General features: G+C 40.7%; 1 protein-coding gene across 16 annotated transcripts in view; it reads left to right on the top strand.

The window, feature by feature from the left end:
* The window catches only part of LOC127572413 (sorbin and SH3 domain-containing protein 2-like), a 337,556-nt gene that overhangs the window by 295,946 nt on the left and 22,881 nt on the right, over window positions 1-18,729 (top strand). For 12 of the 16 annotated variants that reach the window (XM_052019641.1, XM_052019636.1, XM_052019633.1 and 9 more), the window contains 6 exons: window positions 1,123-2,676; window positions 7,224-7,324; window positions 9,270-9,316; window positions 10,391-10,505; window positions 10,622-10,750; window positions 13,189-13,392. In XM_052019641.1, the coding sequence (XP_051875601.1) occupies window positions 1,123-2,676; window positions 7,224-7,324; window positions 9,270-9,316; window positions 10,391-10,505; window positions 10,622-10,750; window positions 13,189-13,392 (2,150 nt within the window). The remainder of the gene's footprint in view (window positions 1-1,122; window positions 2,677-7,223; window positions 7,325-9,269; window positions 9,317-10,390; window positions 10,506-10,621; window positions 10,751-13,188; window positions 13,393-18,729) is intronic. The other 4 variants (XM_052019640.1, XM_052019638.1, XM_052019639.1 and 1 more) reach the window with 1 other exon arrangement.

Genomic DNA, 18,729 nt, shown 5'->3' with positions numbered 1-18,729 from the left:
ATTGCAATAAATCAAAATATTTAAACAAAATATTAAAGAATTCTGCAAGATTAGGGATTATGGGCTTTTCTTACAAAGGTTATACGTGTGTAGAATTGTTTATTTTCTGTCAGAACTCTAGATTCTTGTTGATATGCTTTTCAGCCACCTTCATTAAACTTTCAATAGTCTGTTCTGTTTGTATGTAAATAGCAAAATAGTGTGACTGTTTGATTACAATATAATGTCCATGCATCAGAACCTGAAATAGTAATGAGATAAAACTAGTTGTTTTCAAAGAGCTAACATCATACAGAAAACAAATCTTAAGTTACCTTCGGTAAAAATGTTAGTAATGTTACAGCTATGTCAGTAAATTTTATCAGAATAATTACTATTCTAATAAACGTATGCCTTCTGAACTGCTGTTCACCATGGTAGTTTTCAAACTGAGCCATTTAATGAGCTGCCAAGTAATGGATATTCTAATAGGAAATGAAACAGCCACTGGAGGGCATAACATACTCATCTCATCACCAGTGTACACACCAGGCAAATTTTAAATATTAGTATAATCATTTGTGTCATCTCTTTACACAGATTGGCGACATGAAATTTTTGTAACAATTGAGTAAACATGGAACAGTTGTAATTTGATTAAACCAAACAAAAGTGAGCTCATTGCTACCAAGTGTAAATATTTAGCCAATGTTACACATAAACTATCCCATTCTGATTTTAGGGTCTTTAGGTTGGATCGGTGGGGGAGGGAACTCCCAATATTCAGCACCTTTCTCTCTTTATTATTTTTCCAATTTTTATACATAAAAGGGAAAATGTAAAGCTGAAGGTCAATATCCCTAGAAAAGAAGAAATAAACTTAATATGTGTACTGCTTGTGAAATGTTATCATTTTAAGTTGTATAGGAGAGGCTTTAAGTCAATGAAAATGGATATTACAGTATCTTACTGCCTGTATTTCACAGACATGGCTATGTACATTATGTAGTAATTATGTTCATGCTCTCTTTTCTTGCTTCTTTGCTTTTCTTACTGATTTTCTGCTACTGAAACACTGCCATGTATGTCTAGTTAATTCTGGAATTGTCTCTCTTTCATCATGCTGCTCTCTGGATCTGAAAGGTGGGGATATTAGCAGACAATGCCCACTTAGCTATGTACTGCAAAACCAGAATTCCTCTCCTGAGTTAGGTTATAGTAGCCGCCATAGCCAGCCCTTGGTTGTAATTACACCTAGCCCAAAAAGGTCCGTACTGTTCAAGAATGGCTGGCATCTGAATCGACAAAATGCAGAAACTTGGAGCAGCACAGACGAAGGGACCTCACCAAAACTGAAGTCTCGCAGCTATGATGATCTGCTGCAGAGTGACTATGATGAGGTTCTTCAGGAGGGGCAGACAAAGTCTGAGAGCATGGTGTCGTTACTTTGCGAAGAGCAGGCCAAGGGCGAATATTCCAGAGGTTGGCTGTCGCCGCATGGGATGGCGAGCGCAAAGCCCCATAGACCGCGGATTCGCTGCAAGTCAGCTCGTGGTGGCAAAGGCTTCCTGAAGCTCTACAAGAAAATGCACCACATAAATCGCAAGGAGTTGATAAATCCAGATGTCATCTGCACTGTGAAGTCCAGGGTGTTACAATACGAACAAGAGCAGCACAGGGGCATCTTTTCGGAATGGAAGGAATTTTCCACTGAGGTACCAAGGGACATGGTGCCGACCAGAATCTCTGAATTTGAGAAACTTATTAAGTCAAAATCTATGCCCAATCTGGACAAAGCAATTTTATCGGAAGCATCCTATACAGCTTCTAATAAGAGAGTCTTCCCAAGGCGGCGGTTATCCATTGAATCTTTACTGGATGAGGAAAATCAAGGCAGGAAACTGTCTACAATGCAGCAACATTATTGCATGTCCAAAGCTATGATGCCAATTCATATCAAAATAACAAATGAAAATCAGTCAAGACTGGCTTCGCGGTTTGAAAGCGCTGAGATGGACAGTGACCACGAGGCCGTGGTGTCTGACCTCAGTGATTACATGCCGATTGAAGGCTCCTCTTTTTGCAGTGAGAGTGATTTTGATCATTACTCCTTCACATCTTCAGAAAGCATTTATGGCTCCGGTCACCACCTCCACCACCATAAGCACCTTCTCAGCTCCTGCAAGGGCAGATGTCCAGCCTCGTACACCAGGTTCACTACCATGCTGAAACACGAAAGGGCAAATCAAGACAAGAAACCGACTTCAAGGAAACCCGAAGCTGACTCCAACCTTTCAAAGCTCGCCTTCCTGGTCAGCCCAGTGCCTTTCAGGAGGAAAAAGGTCCTGCCAGCCCAAAGAAAACCTGAAAAGCCAAAATCTAAATCAGTGTTTGAAGCCCTGGACTCTGCCTTGAAAGATATCTATGATCACATCAAAGCAGAGAAAAGGCGTGGAAGTTTACCTGATAACAGCATATTGCACAGACTTATAACTGAACTGCTTCCAGATATCCCTGAACGGAATTCGTCCCTCAAAGTCCTAAGGAAGAAAGTTAGTCCACAGCCTTCTCTGCAGCAAGAAGGGGAGGTTATTGTTCCTTTGTACCAGTGTGACTATGAAAAAAATCAATTTAGTGCCTCTTATCAGGACATGGACACCAACAACAACCCAGAGAGTGATTGTACCTACTACCAAGGTGGCAAGCAAATCATAATCTTCAGTGTGTGTCTGGGAATTGTGTGATCATCACCATACATTCTTCATCCATTTCTCATCTATAGCATAAATTTAATGACATAAAATATTGTTAGGGGATTATAGAGTAAGGAGGCATTCAACCTAATTTTAACACAAACTTTGGTCTGTAAAAGCACAGAAAATCCATATGGTAATACAATTAAGTATTATTGGGGGGGGGGGGGGGGTGAAATTAAACTGAACTGAAAGGTTGAAACCTGTTGGGTGCAGGTATACCATTTCATCCCCATGGCTGTTTTTCATTTCCTGACCTTGACTATTCTAAATGTGTAAATGCTGTCAAATTTTAAAGTAAATTAATTAAATGAGGACAGTAGATGAATTCTACAAGTTATCCAGCTGTAAGCAAATTATTACTTTTAGTGAGTAGAGTTAATGAGGTTTGCAAGATTTGAATAAAGTTTGATGCTTAGTCCAATTTCTTATTGTTGATGCCTGGGTTGCCTTATAAATTTCTATTCACCTAACTAGGTTCATTTAAAAATCTTTTTTTAGTGCAGTCATTTGTACTGCAACCTGAAAAATCTACTGTCTTAGTGAGGGGGAAGTAAAAGGTTTACTCCACGTAAAAATCATCAAACATTTAATGTCTCAGTTCTTGTGTTTTTAAAATGAAAACAAATTTGACATAATGTTTCCTTGGGTTGATTAGTTAAAAGTGGGTAAAGAGTTTTCTAATGGATCAGCAGTTTTAGTGCTAATGAGCATTTTTCTCACTGTTAAATCCATTATGCCTGCCCCAGAAAGAGCTTTCCCATGAATTTTTACTTTAATCCCATCTTTTTTTTCACCATACACGTTCAATATGTCTTGTTTGTAAATGTTGTTCTAAACTCTCCCATGTGTTGACGGTCTGGGTCTCCTTTCACTTCACCCTCTGCTTGAATGATCCATATACTATGTGTACTGGCGATAAGCACAGACAACTTAGTATCTGCTCTGAAAGCAGCTGTATGTAATAGCTGCTCATTTCTTTGCCAGCATGCACACGAATCAGGTTTTGATCTTTAAAGTGATACAGAGTGCATCAATTTTAACTTTCTTTTTCATTTGCTCCTGCTGCTATCTACTTCCTTCCTGAAGTCTCCTGAAATATTTTTGTTAAACAAATGGAACAAATTGATTTTGAAAGAATGCTCTGTTCAAAGAGGTGGGCCTAGAAATTTGTGTGCACCATTTATTGGCATTTGTTGTTGCACACCTCTTTAATGCTGCTTTAAAAAGTTTCAAAAAGAATGTGATATTTGACAGTTGCAATTACTGGAAACAGCGGCAATTATTGGAAAGTCCTGTCGATTTTGTTTTGCAATTGCCAGCACTTAGCTACACAACTCAGAACATTTCAGCCAGTCCTAAGCCACACACACACTAGCGCTCTCTCTCTCTCGCTCTCTTACTGGAGGGTGTTGTCTACTTGCATGTTTCCAGGTTTGCTGAGAGGAACCTTAAGAGGGTAGTGGACCACATAACTGGCAGAAGAGGGGTCCTCTGATCAAGAGGGTCATGGAGACCTCTCATGTCTACAGCAGGGAACTCTTGATGGGAGGTTGCCAGGGAGGGCATGAGTGCAGTTCATGAATACCTGACCCTTTGGGGAAGGCTGCAGCAGTAGCAAATGCACATATCCCATCTGCCTGCTCCTGTGGGCTGACAGAAGCATGTGGAGTCTGGTCTAGAGGAGTAGGGAGCATCAATGATCTCCCTAATGCAGCGCTGAGCCACAGACTGTGATATGTGATGTGTAGCAGCTGCTACAGGCTGGGAACTTGCTGAAGTTTGGAAGGAGAGAGCAAGGATGACTTTGAGAGCAGTGTAGGCTTGTGTGTGTGAATTTGTACCAGAGGCTTTGAGGTCAGAGGTTGAGTGAAGAGTATCTTACGGGAGCAGAGCCTGTGTGGACATTGCTCGTCTAAGAGTAGTGACTTGGAGAGTGGCCCTGTGCAGCCTGGGTGGATCAGGTGCTGGATGCTGAGCTCTTGCTTGCCTCCTGCACTGTGATCACCATGGGTGCCTGTAGTGCTGGGAGATGTTGCTTGTGCACCCAAGTCATCCACAAAGAGAAATATTCAGACTAGACAAATGGGCATTGGAAGGCAGCTTTGGATGCAGCAAAGTCATTGACGATGCAAGGGAGGGTGAGAGTTCATTGTGTAGAGTGTACACAGCGGTCTGACCATCAATGCAGGTTCAGTGTGATTGACGCTGTCAGTAATGTTGTTTCTGAGCCTTCAGCTTTAGTAAAAAGCTGCAGCCTCGGTGAGTAAACAGCAGCCCTTGTTTTTCAGACCAATGTAGTTGAAGAATTGAAATAAAAGTAGAAAATGCTGGAAAACACTCAGTAGGTCAAGCAGCATCTGTGAAAGAGAAACTGTTAACATTTCAGGTCCATTACCCAGTTTGAAAACCTCACACTATCGTTGACATCATTTGGGCAAGTCTGACATTGAGGAAACAACATTAGCAAATATGAAAATCTTACTCAAAAATAAACACACAATGGTACTGACTAACTCCAAGACTCCCAGAAAATGTGCACAAAATGCAATTTTCAGCTTCACGATCTTGCTTCTTTAATGTCAAACAGACAAATTTCTAGGCCGTGATCTAAGTTTTATGCCATAACTATCATTTCATATTGTTACAGTTATTCACTTTTGAACGTTGAACTGTTAAGGCCAAAATATATAGCATTTGAATTGCATTAAATTGAGGGAAAACATATTAGTCCAAATAAAGTTCTATGTAAGATCAGAGGGAGAAATGAATTTGGCCTCGTCTCAATATTTACTATTCTTCTGTCATTTTTGTGTTTCTCATTTGAATTCATGAATGAACATCCTTATTTAAGCTATGTGTAGATTGCTAACAACAGATTTTTTTTTTGGTTCTGCTTGGTCTTAATACACGTGTCTCTGCATGCCATTTCTGATCTGTGTAAGCTGTGTTATGAAATATGTGCAGTTTGGAATCCAAAAAGTGATTTTATAGTGCTATCTCAGAGAGGAGCAGTGCAGAAGGTAAGTTAGAGTAATTTGCTTATCCAAAAATCAGTAAATATCGCGACCATCCCCTTTCTCAATAATCACATGGGTTGTGCCATTTCTGAGCACAGAGATCTGCCTCTGCAGCAGCGCTATTTAAAGTGAGCTTTCTGGAGCAGCTCACAGTCCAGTGCTGAGAACTTGACCCAGGTAGGTCCTCTTTAATTTTATTGCCCACCACCTCCTCTCCCCACAAAACCTTCACCCAGCTTGCTCCCTCACCTCCTACCTTCCATCCTTGCCCACTTATCCAGCAGATTCATCCTATATGGTGCTGTTTTTAACATTACAAATTAATTTCCATGCCAACAAGTCAACCAGCCCTCATTCGCGACTGTCTCTCAGCAAAATACATTGCTAAATGGAGAACTTCTGTTTGCAGAGATGTGATTATTAAGCTAGATCTGGATGTCGATGTGACTTGTTAGTTAATTAAGAAGTGTTGACCAAAGGCCTGGTAAGTGGTGGATATTAAACAGCTATAATTACATTTCCATAACACAGTTACCAATGAAGCCAGTAGTGGTTGCACATCTTATTTGAAAGGTTAATAAAAATAGCATTGCTGAAGGAATATATTGTTACATATTGCTATTTGTTTTCAACTTCTAGATCACAATATAATAATTTGTTGCTGGGTGACAGGGAAGTATACAATACACCATGGAACCCATCTCTTCAATACGTGCCAAGTGATCATGAGAGCTATTTATTACTGCTAGTGTTCTGTTTTTGGTGACCGTTGGAGACACCATTCCCAGAAATAAAATTATGGACCATGTGTGAACAGGAATTTAGCAAGGCATTTCCCTCTACAAATACAGCAGTCAGAATGGATTTTTCAAAGTAAGGCAGAGCAAGGCCAACAGCTAGAATTCAACTCTATCCATATTGAAAGTCAGCTACAGGAGTGGATTTTTTGTGTACAAGGTTTCATGGAGTATTGAAACTATTCTGTTGCATTTTTTTGATTGAGGAAAGTGCTTGGCTGTTGTTCCACAGTCTGCTCCACAGAGACTGTAACTGGTCACCGTCAGCATTCCACTGCTCCCCATCCTCTCTGTGGAACTTGATGCTTTTAACCTCCTGCCCCTTCATCAGCAGAAACCTATATGAGGTTTATTCTTAACTACTCACTGGACTTCAACATGCATTGAATTTAGCCATGGAAAATCCCAGAAAGACTGAAGCAACAGTAGATTTGCTGTGCTCAGAAATGGCAATTATGTTTCTTATTCTGAAACTGGAATTTTCCTAGAATTAATATGTAAACTCTTAGACATCTATTGGAAAACCCTCACAATGTGGCAATATTTTAATGCTATTTAATCTAAATATGGATCTATCTTTTGACCAAGCAGCCAGGAAAAAAAATCACCTGGACTATGGAGAGGGTGACATTTTTGAGGCTGTAATTTATTTCATTACATTTTATTTTGAATAGATCAGGAATCTCATAGGACTGTCTCTGAAATGGGCCGAGCAGCGCTAAAAGATCGCAGGGGACCGATGCTTGAATCCCGTAGGAAACCAGAAGAAAAAGAGGTAACTGAAAAGAGGGAGCACCCACCACAGTAAATAGTGGTATATAGAGGATGTTTTAGAACATGTTTTTCTTGAGTCTCCTGCCAAACTATTTTGAAAATGAATGGTACAAAGGTTAAACTGTATTTAACGTAGGCCAGAATATCTTTCTCAATTTCAGCATGTCTTACTCCCTTCATATTGTTGTATTTGATTAGCATTTTGGCAGCTCTACTCTCTACACTTTACAAAGAACTAAATACATTGCACTTTCAATCACACTTACTTTACAGATAGATCGAGGGAGAAAGGAGGTTAGAGCCTTAACAGAGTTGCTCTTTTTAAGAAAAATAGAGTGTGAGAGAAATCATTTAATCTGTCTCCCTCACTCTGCCTATTGCAGTCCTTTGTCCTTGCTTGTGCTCTGTTACTCTATCACTCTCACTTCTGCTCGTCACTCTCACTCTATTGCTCTTGTTCTGCCACTATTTCTCTGTCACTGTCTCTCGGCCTTTTGTTCTTCTCTTTCTCTCTTTCCACTTTTCTCTCTTTTGCTCTCTCACCTTTCTTCAGTTATCCTCCCGCTCTCTCTCTCTTTCACTCCACCTTCACTTTCTCTCTCACTCTCACCCTCACCCCCTCTCTTTCACTCACCCTCCCTCTCCCCCCTCCCTCTCCCCCCTCCCCCTTCCCCCTTCCCTTCTTCCCCTTCCCTTCTTCCCCTTCCCTTCTTCCCCTTCCCTTCTTCCCCTTCCCTTCTTCCCCTCTCTTCCCCCCCTCTCTTCCCCCAACCCTCCTTCTCGCTCCCCCCCCTTCACGTGGAAGTTATGTTAAACCAATCAATACCTGGTGCAAGTTCTGATCTCTATGTTATTAAAATGATAGGGAAGCATTGAGATGCAAAAATAATTTGCCAGAACTGAGAGCTTGAACTTAATCGGGAAACACTAATCAGACTAGGGCTCTTCTCTGTACAAAAAGAAAACGGGGGAATGACCTGATAGGTCTTCAAGATCATGCAATATATTTCATTTCAGGATGTGAGACAAGAAGAACAAGGTGCCATAGATTTAAGTTGGGAATGCAGGGAATGCAGGAAAAACTTACTTACCCAGAAAATTGTTTGAATGTGGAGCTTGCCAGCAGGTGGGGTGGTATATGAGTGGAATAGCAAGGATGCAGTCAAGGGGAATCTAATTAGAACATGATGGGAGAAGGATTAGGAGGGGGGTGGGAAACAAACTGCTGGAGGAACTCAGCAGGTCAAGCAGCATCTGTGGAGACAAAAGGCTGGTTGACGTTTTGGGTTGTGACTGTGCATCCATCCCGTTGCAGGGTCGTGACCCGAAAAGACAATTATCCCTCTCCTCCCCCCACACCCACAAATGCAGCCTGACCCGCTAAGTTCCTCCAGCAGTTTGTTTTTTCCTCTAGGTTCGAGCGTCTGTAGTCTCTTGTGTCTCCAGAATAGGAGGAGTGGTGTGTTGACCAGTTAACTCATTCCTACTTCTGGTTTGCAAATATTTTATACAGATTGTTGACAATAATTACGTTAAAAATGGTTGTAAGCCACAATATTGGCTTAATCTATTTATTTATTTATTTTGACATACTAGAAAGAGGGATTTACAATCAGCTTTGAAATTAGATTGAATTAGTTCTGAAGATCCTAGTTTGTACTTGTACATAAATATTTGAATGAAATAGACTGATAGCATGTGTCATCTAGCCAGTCCTTAGGATCAGAGCAAACCAAAATTTTTGGAAAAAAAGCCAATGGGGATCCAACCATGTACAAAACCGGTACTTTAGCTTTATGTTGGAGTTCTAATTGCATTCCTCAAATCCTTTTTTAATTTTGCAAATCTCTCAGTGCCATCACATTGGTGACATAGGTCTTACACGTGGCCATTTGTATATCTCCCCAGTAAGAATCTTTACACTGAAACTTATTTTCTCTTTTCAGCGACAGCCTGCTAAAGCAATTTATGATTTTAAGGCTCAAACAGCAAAGTAAGTGTTGTTGATGTTTTTACTACTATGTTTGTTTTTCTATAAATCTGAGGCTTGCAAATTTGGGTCCATCATCGGGAGGTTTGTGAGTGGTTCCCTCAGGAATCCATAATGTCATCAAATTTCCCAGAGCTGCATGGTGTCGTGGGAAAGCTGCATTCCATATTTTGATCTGTCTGTTAAACTACAAGCATTTCTATTGCTGTTCATTAATAAAACTCTTGAACAGCAATGATAACATTGGTCTTCCTTATGTAATTGGCAGGTTTTTTGCATAGTTTAGAGAGGGTAATACATATGTCAATATTTATAAGGGTTTCTGAGAATGTGTCCAAGGAAGAGTTTACAGGTCCTTCCCAGCTTACAAACACCCGATGCATGCAGCCCCTCCATGTGATCAAGCATTTAGGAGACCAGCAGGATGGATTTGCCAGTTGCTGCAGGGCTGCAGGCATCTTCTGCTGCCTGGGAACTCAGTTTGCGGTCACATTTCCGACTTGGGTTATGAACAGTTCACAGAAGGGGAACCCTGCCATAACCTAGGGACGACCTGTATAGTTGTTAGACTGTGAATTTTCACCCAAAAGAATTGGGAAACCATTACCCTAAATACAAGTGACTGAAAAGTATAAAAATACCATGAGACACATAATGGTTTGTACTCTACAGGCCTAAGGCATTGATGGAAATTACCAATACACAAATTTAGTCTCTTGGCTTATTTCTGTACTGAACAATGACACTGGGTGCTGGCTCAGTAGTAACACACGTAGCTCTGAGTCAGAAGATGGTGGGTTCACATCCACCATCTTCTTCACATTCCAGCATCTACAGAATTTCTTGTGTCTCGGGTTCACATCAGTGCAGTGTTACTGCAACATCAGAGGTGCTGCATTTCTGATAGGATGTAAAGAATCCAAAGGCTCATGATACTATTTCACAGAGCACTACAATTAATATATGCCTAGTACTAGTTGACTGGTACATTATTCATTTATTTAGGAGGCTCTGTGCCATACTGTTATAGTCTGATTTGTGATCAGAATGATATATTTAAAACGTATTTACCTACAGGGAATTACCATTCAAGAAAGGGAGCATTGTCTACATTATTAGACAAATAGATCAAAATTGGTTCGAAGGCGAACAGCATGGAACAGTTGGCATATTTCCCATTTCATACGTTGAGGTCTGTAACTTTCTACCTGTTGCTGTACAAGTTGTTTTAATCCAATATCATAAACTGTTCATATTGCCCCTTTTTGTAACCCTCTTGTTGATTGGTGATGACTTTACCTCTTGCAGAAACTGCCTCCGACAGAAAAGGCACAGCCAGTAAGACCCCCGCCACCAACAGAGGCCAGGGAATTTGGGGAAGCAATTGCAAAATATAATTTTAATGCAGATACTAATGTGGAACTGTCACTAAAAAAGGTAATTTTGGAATTTGAGTTCTTGATTAATTATCTCTTGGCTCCTCAAAACACATTGCTCCTTTAAGAACCAACGACAGGCTGGAGCAATACTCCATTCTCCACTGCCCATGCCCCCAATTTTCTTGTGTGAGTTGCAGTTCTTCTCCTTGGATTTGATTTTTATAACCCTGTTTTTCTAGTCTCCTGCCATTAATAAGAGCATCAATGATGGCAAGCGCTATTGTTACCATTGCTAACTTGAATGTGTTCAACAGGCTATCAAAGATGCCAGTTAATTCAGATTTGAAGGTACTTTTTCCTGGCGAACGGTATTGATTTTCTCCGTGGCATCTTTGTTGCCACTTTGGAGAAGACACTTCAGGAAATTAACAGGAGTAAACATTTTCAGGAGGAAGAAATCTTTCTGTTAGACCTGGGAGCCCTGAAGGAACAGGTTTCAACTCTTGTGGGAACCAGTGGAGATGATCTCTTGCCTTGTTGATTACTTTTGTCAGCTTTGCATTACTACCGATCACACCATGCATACGCAACTTCCAAATTGCCCATCAGTATTCTTTGGGATGTTTAGCTTGCATTCCATCTTGTCCAAATATCCACTGGACAAAACATATCATTGAGGTTATGAAGATAAACATTCTCATTCTGCTTGGGTAGCTTACAGCTCAATGGTATGAACATTGAATTTTCTAATTTCAGGTAACCCACACCCCGGTGTTCTTCTCCCATGCACACTCACCTGTCTACCTAGTTTAGTTCTCCTTTTGTTCACCTTTCCCATCCACCCACCCCCTCCCCCTTCCCTACCTGGCTCCATCTGCCCATCATCCCCTCCCCATCTGGTTCCACCTATCACCTACCAACATCTGAACCACCCATCCCTCGCACTGCTGTACATTGGCTTTCATTCGCCTTCCCTCTCAGCCCTGTGCACCATCTTAACCCAAAACGTTGGTTTACATCTTTTGTCTCCATGGATGCTGCTTGACCCATTGAGTTCTTCTAACATTCTGGTTAGATAATTAGGTAATTGTTTTATTATTGTCACATTTACGGAGATACAGTGAAAAACTTTGTTTTGCATGCCAGCCATACAGATCACTTCAAGACATAAGTAGATCGAGGTAGTACAGGTAATAATAGAATGCAGGATATAGTGTTACAATTACAGTTACAGAGAAAGTGCACGTAGACGAGTTAGACTGTGAGATCAAGAGTTCGTCTTTATCGTACAAGAGGTCCATTCAAGAGTCTTATAACAGCAGGATAGAAGCTGTCCTTGAGCCTGGTAGTGTGTGTTTTCAAGCTTTTGTATCTTCTGCCCAATGGGAGGGGGGGAAGGGAGAATGTCCCGGGTGGGTGGAGTCTTTGGTTTTGTTGGCTGCTTTCCCAAGGCAGCGGGAAGTGTAGACAGGGTCCATGGATGGGAGGCTGGTTTGCCTGATCACTGAGTGGTGTTCACAACTCTCTACAATTTCTTGCAGTTCTTTTGTATGATTAAGGTTGTTCAACTAAAATGTAATGGATAGAAATTCAATGGCATATCCTGACCTCTTTGTATGCCAGTAAACTGAAAAGGGCAACAGATCTTGTAATCCTCAACTTTCCATCCTCTGTGAATTTGAATCAATAGCACTTGAAGGTTTTTACACATGCTCAGTGGTATTCAGCATTGTGCAACACATTCTTGAGGCTACATCCATGATTTTTATCGACTCATGGATAGCATAGGCAGCTCAAGCAAGGATCATGCCTTCACGGCACATGTGAGGTCTGGTTTGGTGCGACTTAAAGGGAAGCTGCCTGACCAGGGTCCTTGGTGCTGAGAGTAACACTGGTAGCCCAGTGAAGACAGATCCCCTTGATTTTCTCCTCAGGGCTGCTCAACCACATGCCCCCACCTTATCATGAACTTGACCCTTGCCCACCAACCCCACAGCAACCAACTGCACCCAACCCATCCAGTGTAGCAGCCAAACCCTCAAGATCTTGATTATCTGTACCCAGCTCAACTGATACTCTTGTTTCTTTTCCCCCTTTTCATCTTCACAGGACCACTGAAGAGGAAAAGTTGAACACATATAAATGCGCAAGGCCTTGTGCCTCCTGCCTCATAGAATTTTGCAAGAGCAGAACAGGTCTCCAAAAAGTATTAATAAAAGCAGAAAAAGCTGGAAACACTCAGCAAATCAGGCAGCATCTGTGGAAAGAGAAACAGTCTTTGGCCTGAAATGTTAACTCTTTCTCTTTCCACAGATGCTGCCTGACCTGCTGAGCATTTCCAGTATTTTATAGTTTTATTATAGATTTGCAGTTTTTTGATCTCCAAACATTCATTGGTCTGCTCTTCACTGTTCATGTGATGCACATAGTGCGCAATACTGCAGTAGAACAATATATGTTACTGCGTATACATCTGAACTATCTGATCTTTCTTAGGGTGAAAGAGTCATCCTTGTCAGACGGGTAGATCAGAACTGGTATGAAGGAAAGATCCCTGGAACAAACCGGCAAGGTATCTTCCCAGTTACTTACGTGGATGTACTCAAAAAGGCTCCAGCTAAGAATACTGCAGAATACCCCAGCCATTCTCTGCCTCTGAGCTTTCCCAGTGATAAGACCCACCTCTTGGGATCTACAAAGGTAGGCAGGTCTTTGTTATTGAGTATTTTATATTGTAAGCAAAGATTATGTAAAAAAAGAATCATTGCTTTTATCTAAACTGGCCTGCTAAAATCAGACACAAAGAATGGAGTGAAAATGCAGGATCCAGCAACAATAGAGTAGAAGGAAACTGGAATCCTGAATCTTTAATCCATTTTTTTAAATTTTAAACATAGATATTTTTATATGAAGAAATCTTCCAGATGACAGTGACTTATACCTATTTTTTCTACACCATGCTATTTGATTATAATCTGTCCTTTGATTAGTAGTTTAAGAAAATTGAAATTCTTCTGTGGAATTTTAGAAATGTACTGATGTTTAAAGTAGCACTGGATGTTACAAGTTTGTTTTCCTTAGTTTTTAAGGTAAATCAATTCTCTCGGGGAAACTCTCTTGTCGAGTTGTTTTTATTTTGCATTTTCAGGCTTTACTCATAAAACTTGACCCATTAGATTTGAACTCTGTTGTATCACCAGGAGTTACTTATAATCCAATTTAGTGCAATGGGATGAAATGTCTCCACACAGCATCCACAAAATCCTAAGTGGGAGATAAAGCAGCTTTCACTTTGACATCAATTGAATAACCTCAGTCAGACAGAACTTGAGTTTTACCTTTTAGTTATCTGCAGCATCATCATTATATACAAGAGGGCTGAATTATTGCTGAGGTTGAAATTATGGTGTGAAAAGTAGACGTGAGATTTTTCTTCTGATTTGTACCAGACCTGACTTATGATCCTGAAGAAGGGTCCTGACCCGAAACATTGACCTCCTGCTTTTCTCCACGGATGCTGCCTGGCCTGCTGAGTTCCTCCAGCATCATCGTGTTTTTCATTCATTATGATCTTTAAATGGTGACAACCAGTCAGAAAGATGAGAAATGATCAGTTCCCTAAACTTAACCTATTTTGTAACACAAGAATTGGAGCAATATTTTACAGTTGTATTTTGCTTCTAACATCGTAACAAATCAGACTCAACCATCAAGTTATGGCAGTCGTTCACTATGCTGTGAAAATTCTTTGGCATTCTGTTCTCTGGCTTCTCTCCTTATCTATATCTTGTTGGATACTTCCACACTGGGTTTTATGACTTTAAGAGGAAAAAAAGTTACATGTTTATTAAATTCTCTCTGAGTTATTCCATTAACACTAGCAAATCTCACAGAGAGCCTTGAGTTGGGATGGACTCTGGAACTGTCATAGTGTCATACAGCACAGAAACAAACCCTTGGTCCACTGAGTTTGTGCCGACTATTAAATACCCATTTACACACATTGTATACTAATCCCATTTCATTCTCCCCTAATCCTTATCAATACCTCCCCCAACCCCTCCAGACTCTACCACTCACCTACACACTAGTGATAATTTACAGTGGTCAATTAACCTACCAACCCACACATTTTTAGGATGTGGGAGTACCAGAGGAATCCCATGCGGTCACAGAGAGAACATGCAAACTCCAGACAGACAGTATCAGAGGTCGGAATTGAACCCGGGTTACTGAGGTTGTGAGGCGTGTGACCGTGCTGCTCCTTCTTCAGAATAGAAGAAAGAAGTTTGCTGGTTGTCCTGTCTGGGTGCTCCACTCTCAGTATTTGGGACAGTGGCCCTAGGAGAGGTGTCCAGATAAACCCAGTCCTTATGCACATGTCTGAACCACTTCTACCCCCATTCCCCTTATGCTGGAGAGGAAAAGCCTGGTCCAGCCCTATAGGAGGAGTCTAATTAGCACTCAGAGGTCTCCTCCTCCTTACACACCTCACTGGCTAGATCACTGCCCCTCACCTTTCATCCCCCATGGACATTAGGTGAATGTTTGCTTAGCTAAACAGGAAAATAGTTATGACTTCATGTACAATTGTGTAAACAGAGTACTTATGCTTTATAACTATGTAGAAACATGTCTATTAGGAGAATGTTGGCAGCCTTCCATGTATAACAACAACAACCTTCATATAGATACCATCGTTAAGACAGTGAAGCTTCACAAAGCTGATCATCAAACAAAATTTGATAGGGTTGCAGTGCAGGTGCCTCACAGTCCCAGCAGCCCAGGTTCAATTCTGACTTCTGATGCTGTCTGTGTGGAGTTTACACATTCTCCACGAGACCGCATGGATTTTTTCCTAGTGTCCCAGGGTCAGCACAGTGCCACAGCTAGTAGAGCCACTACCTTACAGTGCCAGAGACTCGGGTTCAATCCTGACCTCGGGTGCTGTGTGTGTGGAGATCGCACATTCTCCCTGTAACTGTGTGGGTTTCTCTGGGTGCTCCAGTTTGCTCCCACATCCCAAAGATGTGCTGGTTGTTAGGTTAACTGGCCACTGTAAGTTGCCCCTAGTGTGTAGTGGTAGAACCTGGGGACAGTAGATGAGATTGTGGGCAGAATAAAAACAAAATGGGATTCATGTAGGATTGGTGTAAATGAATGGCGGTCAGCAAGGACTCGGTGGGCCAAAGGGCCTGTTTCCATGTTGTATCTCTCTGACTCCAGTTTCCTCCCACATCCAAAAGACTTTCGCTGGTTGTTAGTTTTATTGGCTACTATAAATTACCCCTAGGATAGGTAGGTGGTAGGATAATAAAGTGGTTGTTAATGGCATGAATGAAATAAGAGTTTACAGGGAAATAAGTGGGGGATAAGATTAAGGGGAATGTCACTATAGACTTGATGGGCCAAATGGCCTTGTCTATGCCATAAGGAAACATAATTATGATCCACATAAAATATTAGCTTGGTTCAAGGGAGAGGTTTAAGGAATGTCCTAATGATGAAGGAGGCAGGAGAGAGCGCCTGAGAGGTTTAGCACGGGAATTCCAGAGCTTTGGCCCTGGGCAATTGCAACCCCTGCAAGTGGTGGAATAAATATTTTCACCACAAGAATCCCTAATTGGAAAAGTGCAGAGATCACAGACTGTTGTGAGGGAGGGATGAAGTCTTGAAACTCATTCCCAGTCAGTAGTTCCAAAAGCATTATTGCTTGGCTCTGAATTTCAATCCATTAAATTCATTTTAAGAGTAGAACAAGATAAGTAAGTGCCAGCATTCGAGTGTATTTATTATGTTTAAGTATATTATCAGTTGAAATAACAGGAGTAAGATAAGCAGATCTCTAAACTATAATGTTTTCCATTTGAGGGTAATATAAGAAATTTAGAAAAATGTAGGTGATTGTATTACAGTTTTCTAAACCTCTCAATTCAAAAATTGTCCCTTTGGTTTGCAAATTTCATTCTATTGTTTAAGAAAGAATTGAGGGGGAAACCAGGTCATTTCAGATCTGCCATGAGGAACTTACTGAACTATAGAAGTAAATGTTAGGCTGAAGTACAACTTTTATTGCAATAATGCAATTTTAAGCAAGAATATCCAAATGCCTTCAAATCCCAAAACAACTCCTTGTTCCTTGGTTAAAACAAAAACTCCTAAGGTTGTTTGATTCACGACCATAGAATGTGCATTGGTAATGTGAAATATTTTTTTAATGAGTTGTTATCATTTCTGTAATTCTAGTTATAGTTTTAGAGATGCCAACAGATTTCTAACTGGAAGGGAGTTCCTGTAAAATCAGAAATAAGTGTGGAAGTGATGACGAGCATATTAAGGAATTGAATTTAAATAATTTTCAGCTTTTGTCTCTTTCAAATGCAGTCTTGTATACAAATTTGTTTTTCCTATATCTTGTTTTTTTTCTTCTTTCCATAACGAGTTTAGGCTTTACAGTTGTAATTCATATTGGATGCAAGTTTCTAATTTTTGGCACACTGGAGACTGCATTGTACTTACCATGCTATCAAAAGTACATGTAATGCAGCAGTATATATATTTGCATCGTATCACAGGTATCATAGATCTTTTCTCCAGGTGAGATGCTTGAAGGAGGTGAGGTTTTCCCCATTGAAATGAGTATTGTTTTACATGCCTCAGAAAATTGTTGTGTCTATGACATGAATCTGGTCAGCTCAACATATTGTTGCATTTAAGATGAAACTTTTATTGAGCAATGTTAATGTTGTGAGCATCCAGCTATTTTCAATCAAAGGTTCAGTAAACCATTAACGTATACATCACGTTGTGAAAATGCTACTTGTTGGGCACTTTTGCCCATTATACTATAATGCACCACTGGCAAGTTGTGAAACCTGGGTCTTACGGGAGGGTGTTTTGTGCATAATCTGCAGTATAAGAGAGAGAAATGAATTGCTGCAATGTCCTGCTAGACAACTTCAGTGTATGTTTTGTTAGTAAAAGTGAAAACTTTTTTTGTAGCATTATTCTCTAAACTTCTCCTCTTTCCCCTCTAAGTTGTCTTGTCGAAAGCTCAATACAGCATCCCCTGTTTCTGGATATCATCGCTCACCTTGTCCAAATAAATCTCCAGCACAGGCTATTACCAATGAATGGATATCATTGACTGTTGGGGTCTCCCCTCTCAGCTCCCCAGCCCCTGCACCACCTCCTTTTCCTAACAGCCTGCTGGTGGATTTAGATGTTCTTACTACTTTGGCAGTTACCTCCTCTGAGTCTGATCCAATCCCACCTACATATACTACTTCCTGTGAAAAGTGGAGTCATGTCATTCCAGTCACTTCATCAAAGAACCTGCCCAGCTCATCGGAAAGTCTGCATTCTCCATTGTGCCCAACCTTGTCCAATGCTGTCTCCCAGTCGCCTGTTTTCTTGTTTCACATTCCACCACATCATTATGACAGTAATAAAATGCAGGTAACAGACAGACCTCAGGAAGCCCCTGAGAAAGCTGAAGCTACTTTCCCAATCAATGGCAAGAATATGGATGATATGAGGGTTTCTTTAGTCATTACGGAACCATTTGAATTTGAAAGCTGTACTCCAAAGAAGTCCGTGCAAAGCAGAGATGAACAGCAAAAGATGCTCCATGAAGAATTGCAGTCAATCAACCAAGGAAGCCAGTCAAAGCATGAAAGAACAAAGCAAACGCATTTCCACAGACATAGTCCTGATGTAACCAAAGAGCCCCTAGAACTCTTCATAAAGGAAGATCCTAGTGATGTCTACATGACACTTGAGGCAAATAAACTGAAACCTGTTAAGTCTGATGAAGTGCAGAAGGCAGCAGTTATTAATACTGAGGTACACATGGAGTGCCGCAGATCTAGTTCTTTAAAAGCAGGTTTTGTTTTTGCTTACTAAACTTTGATCAATAATGCGCCTTTGAACAAAATGTGTTTTAACTCTCTTCGCAGTGTTATTAACTTTGATGCAAAGATGGATTTAAAGTATTTTTGAAAATTGACTTTGGCTCACTCATAGCATGCAAAAGGG

Source organism: Pristis pectinata, chromosome 7, assembly GCF_009764475.1.
Source record: "Pristis pectinata isolate sPriPec2 chromosome 7, sPriPec2.1.pri, whole genome shotgun sequence".
Classification (NCBI taxonomy): domain Eukaryota; kingdom Metazoa; phylum Chordata; class Chondrichthyes; order Rhinopristiformes; family Pristidae; genus Pristis; species Pristis pectinata.
Note: the sequence above shows the minus strand (reverse complement) of the source record. Positions and strands in the feature narration are given on the sequence as shown.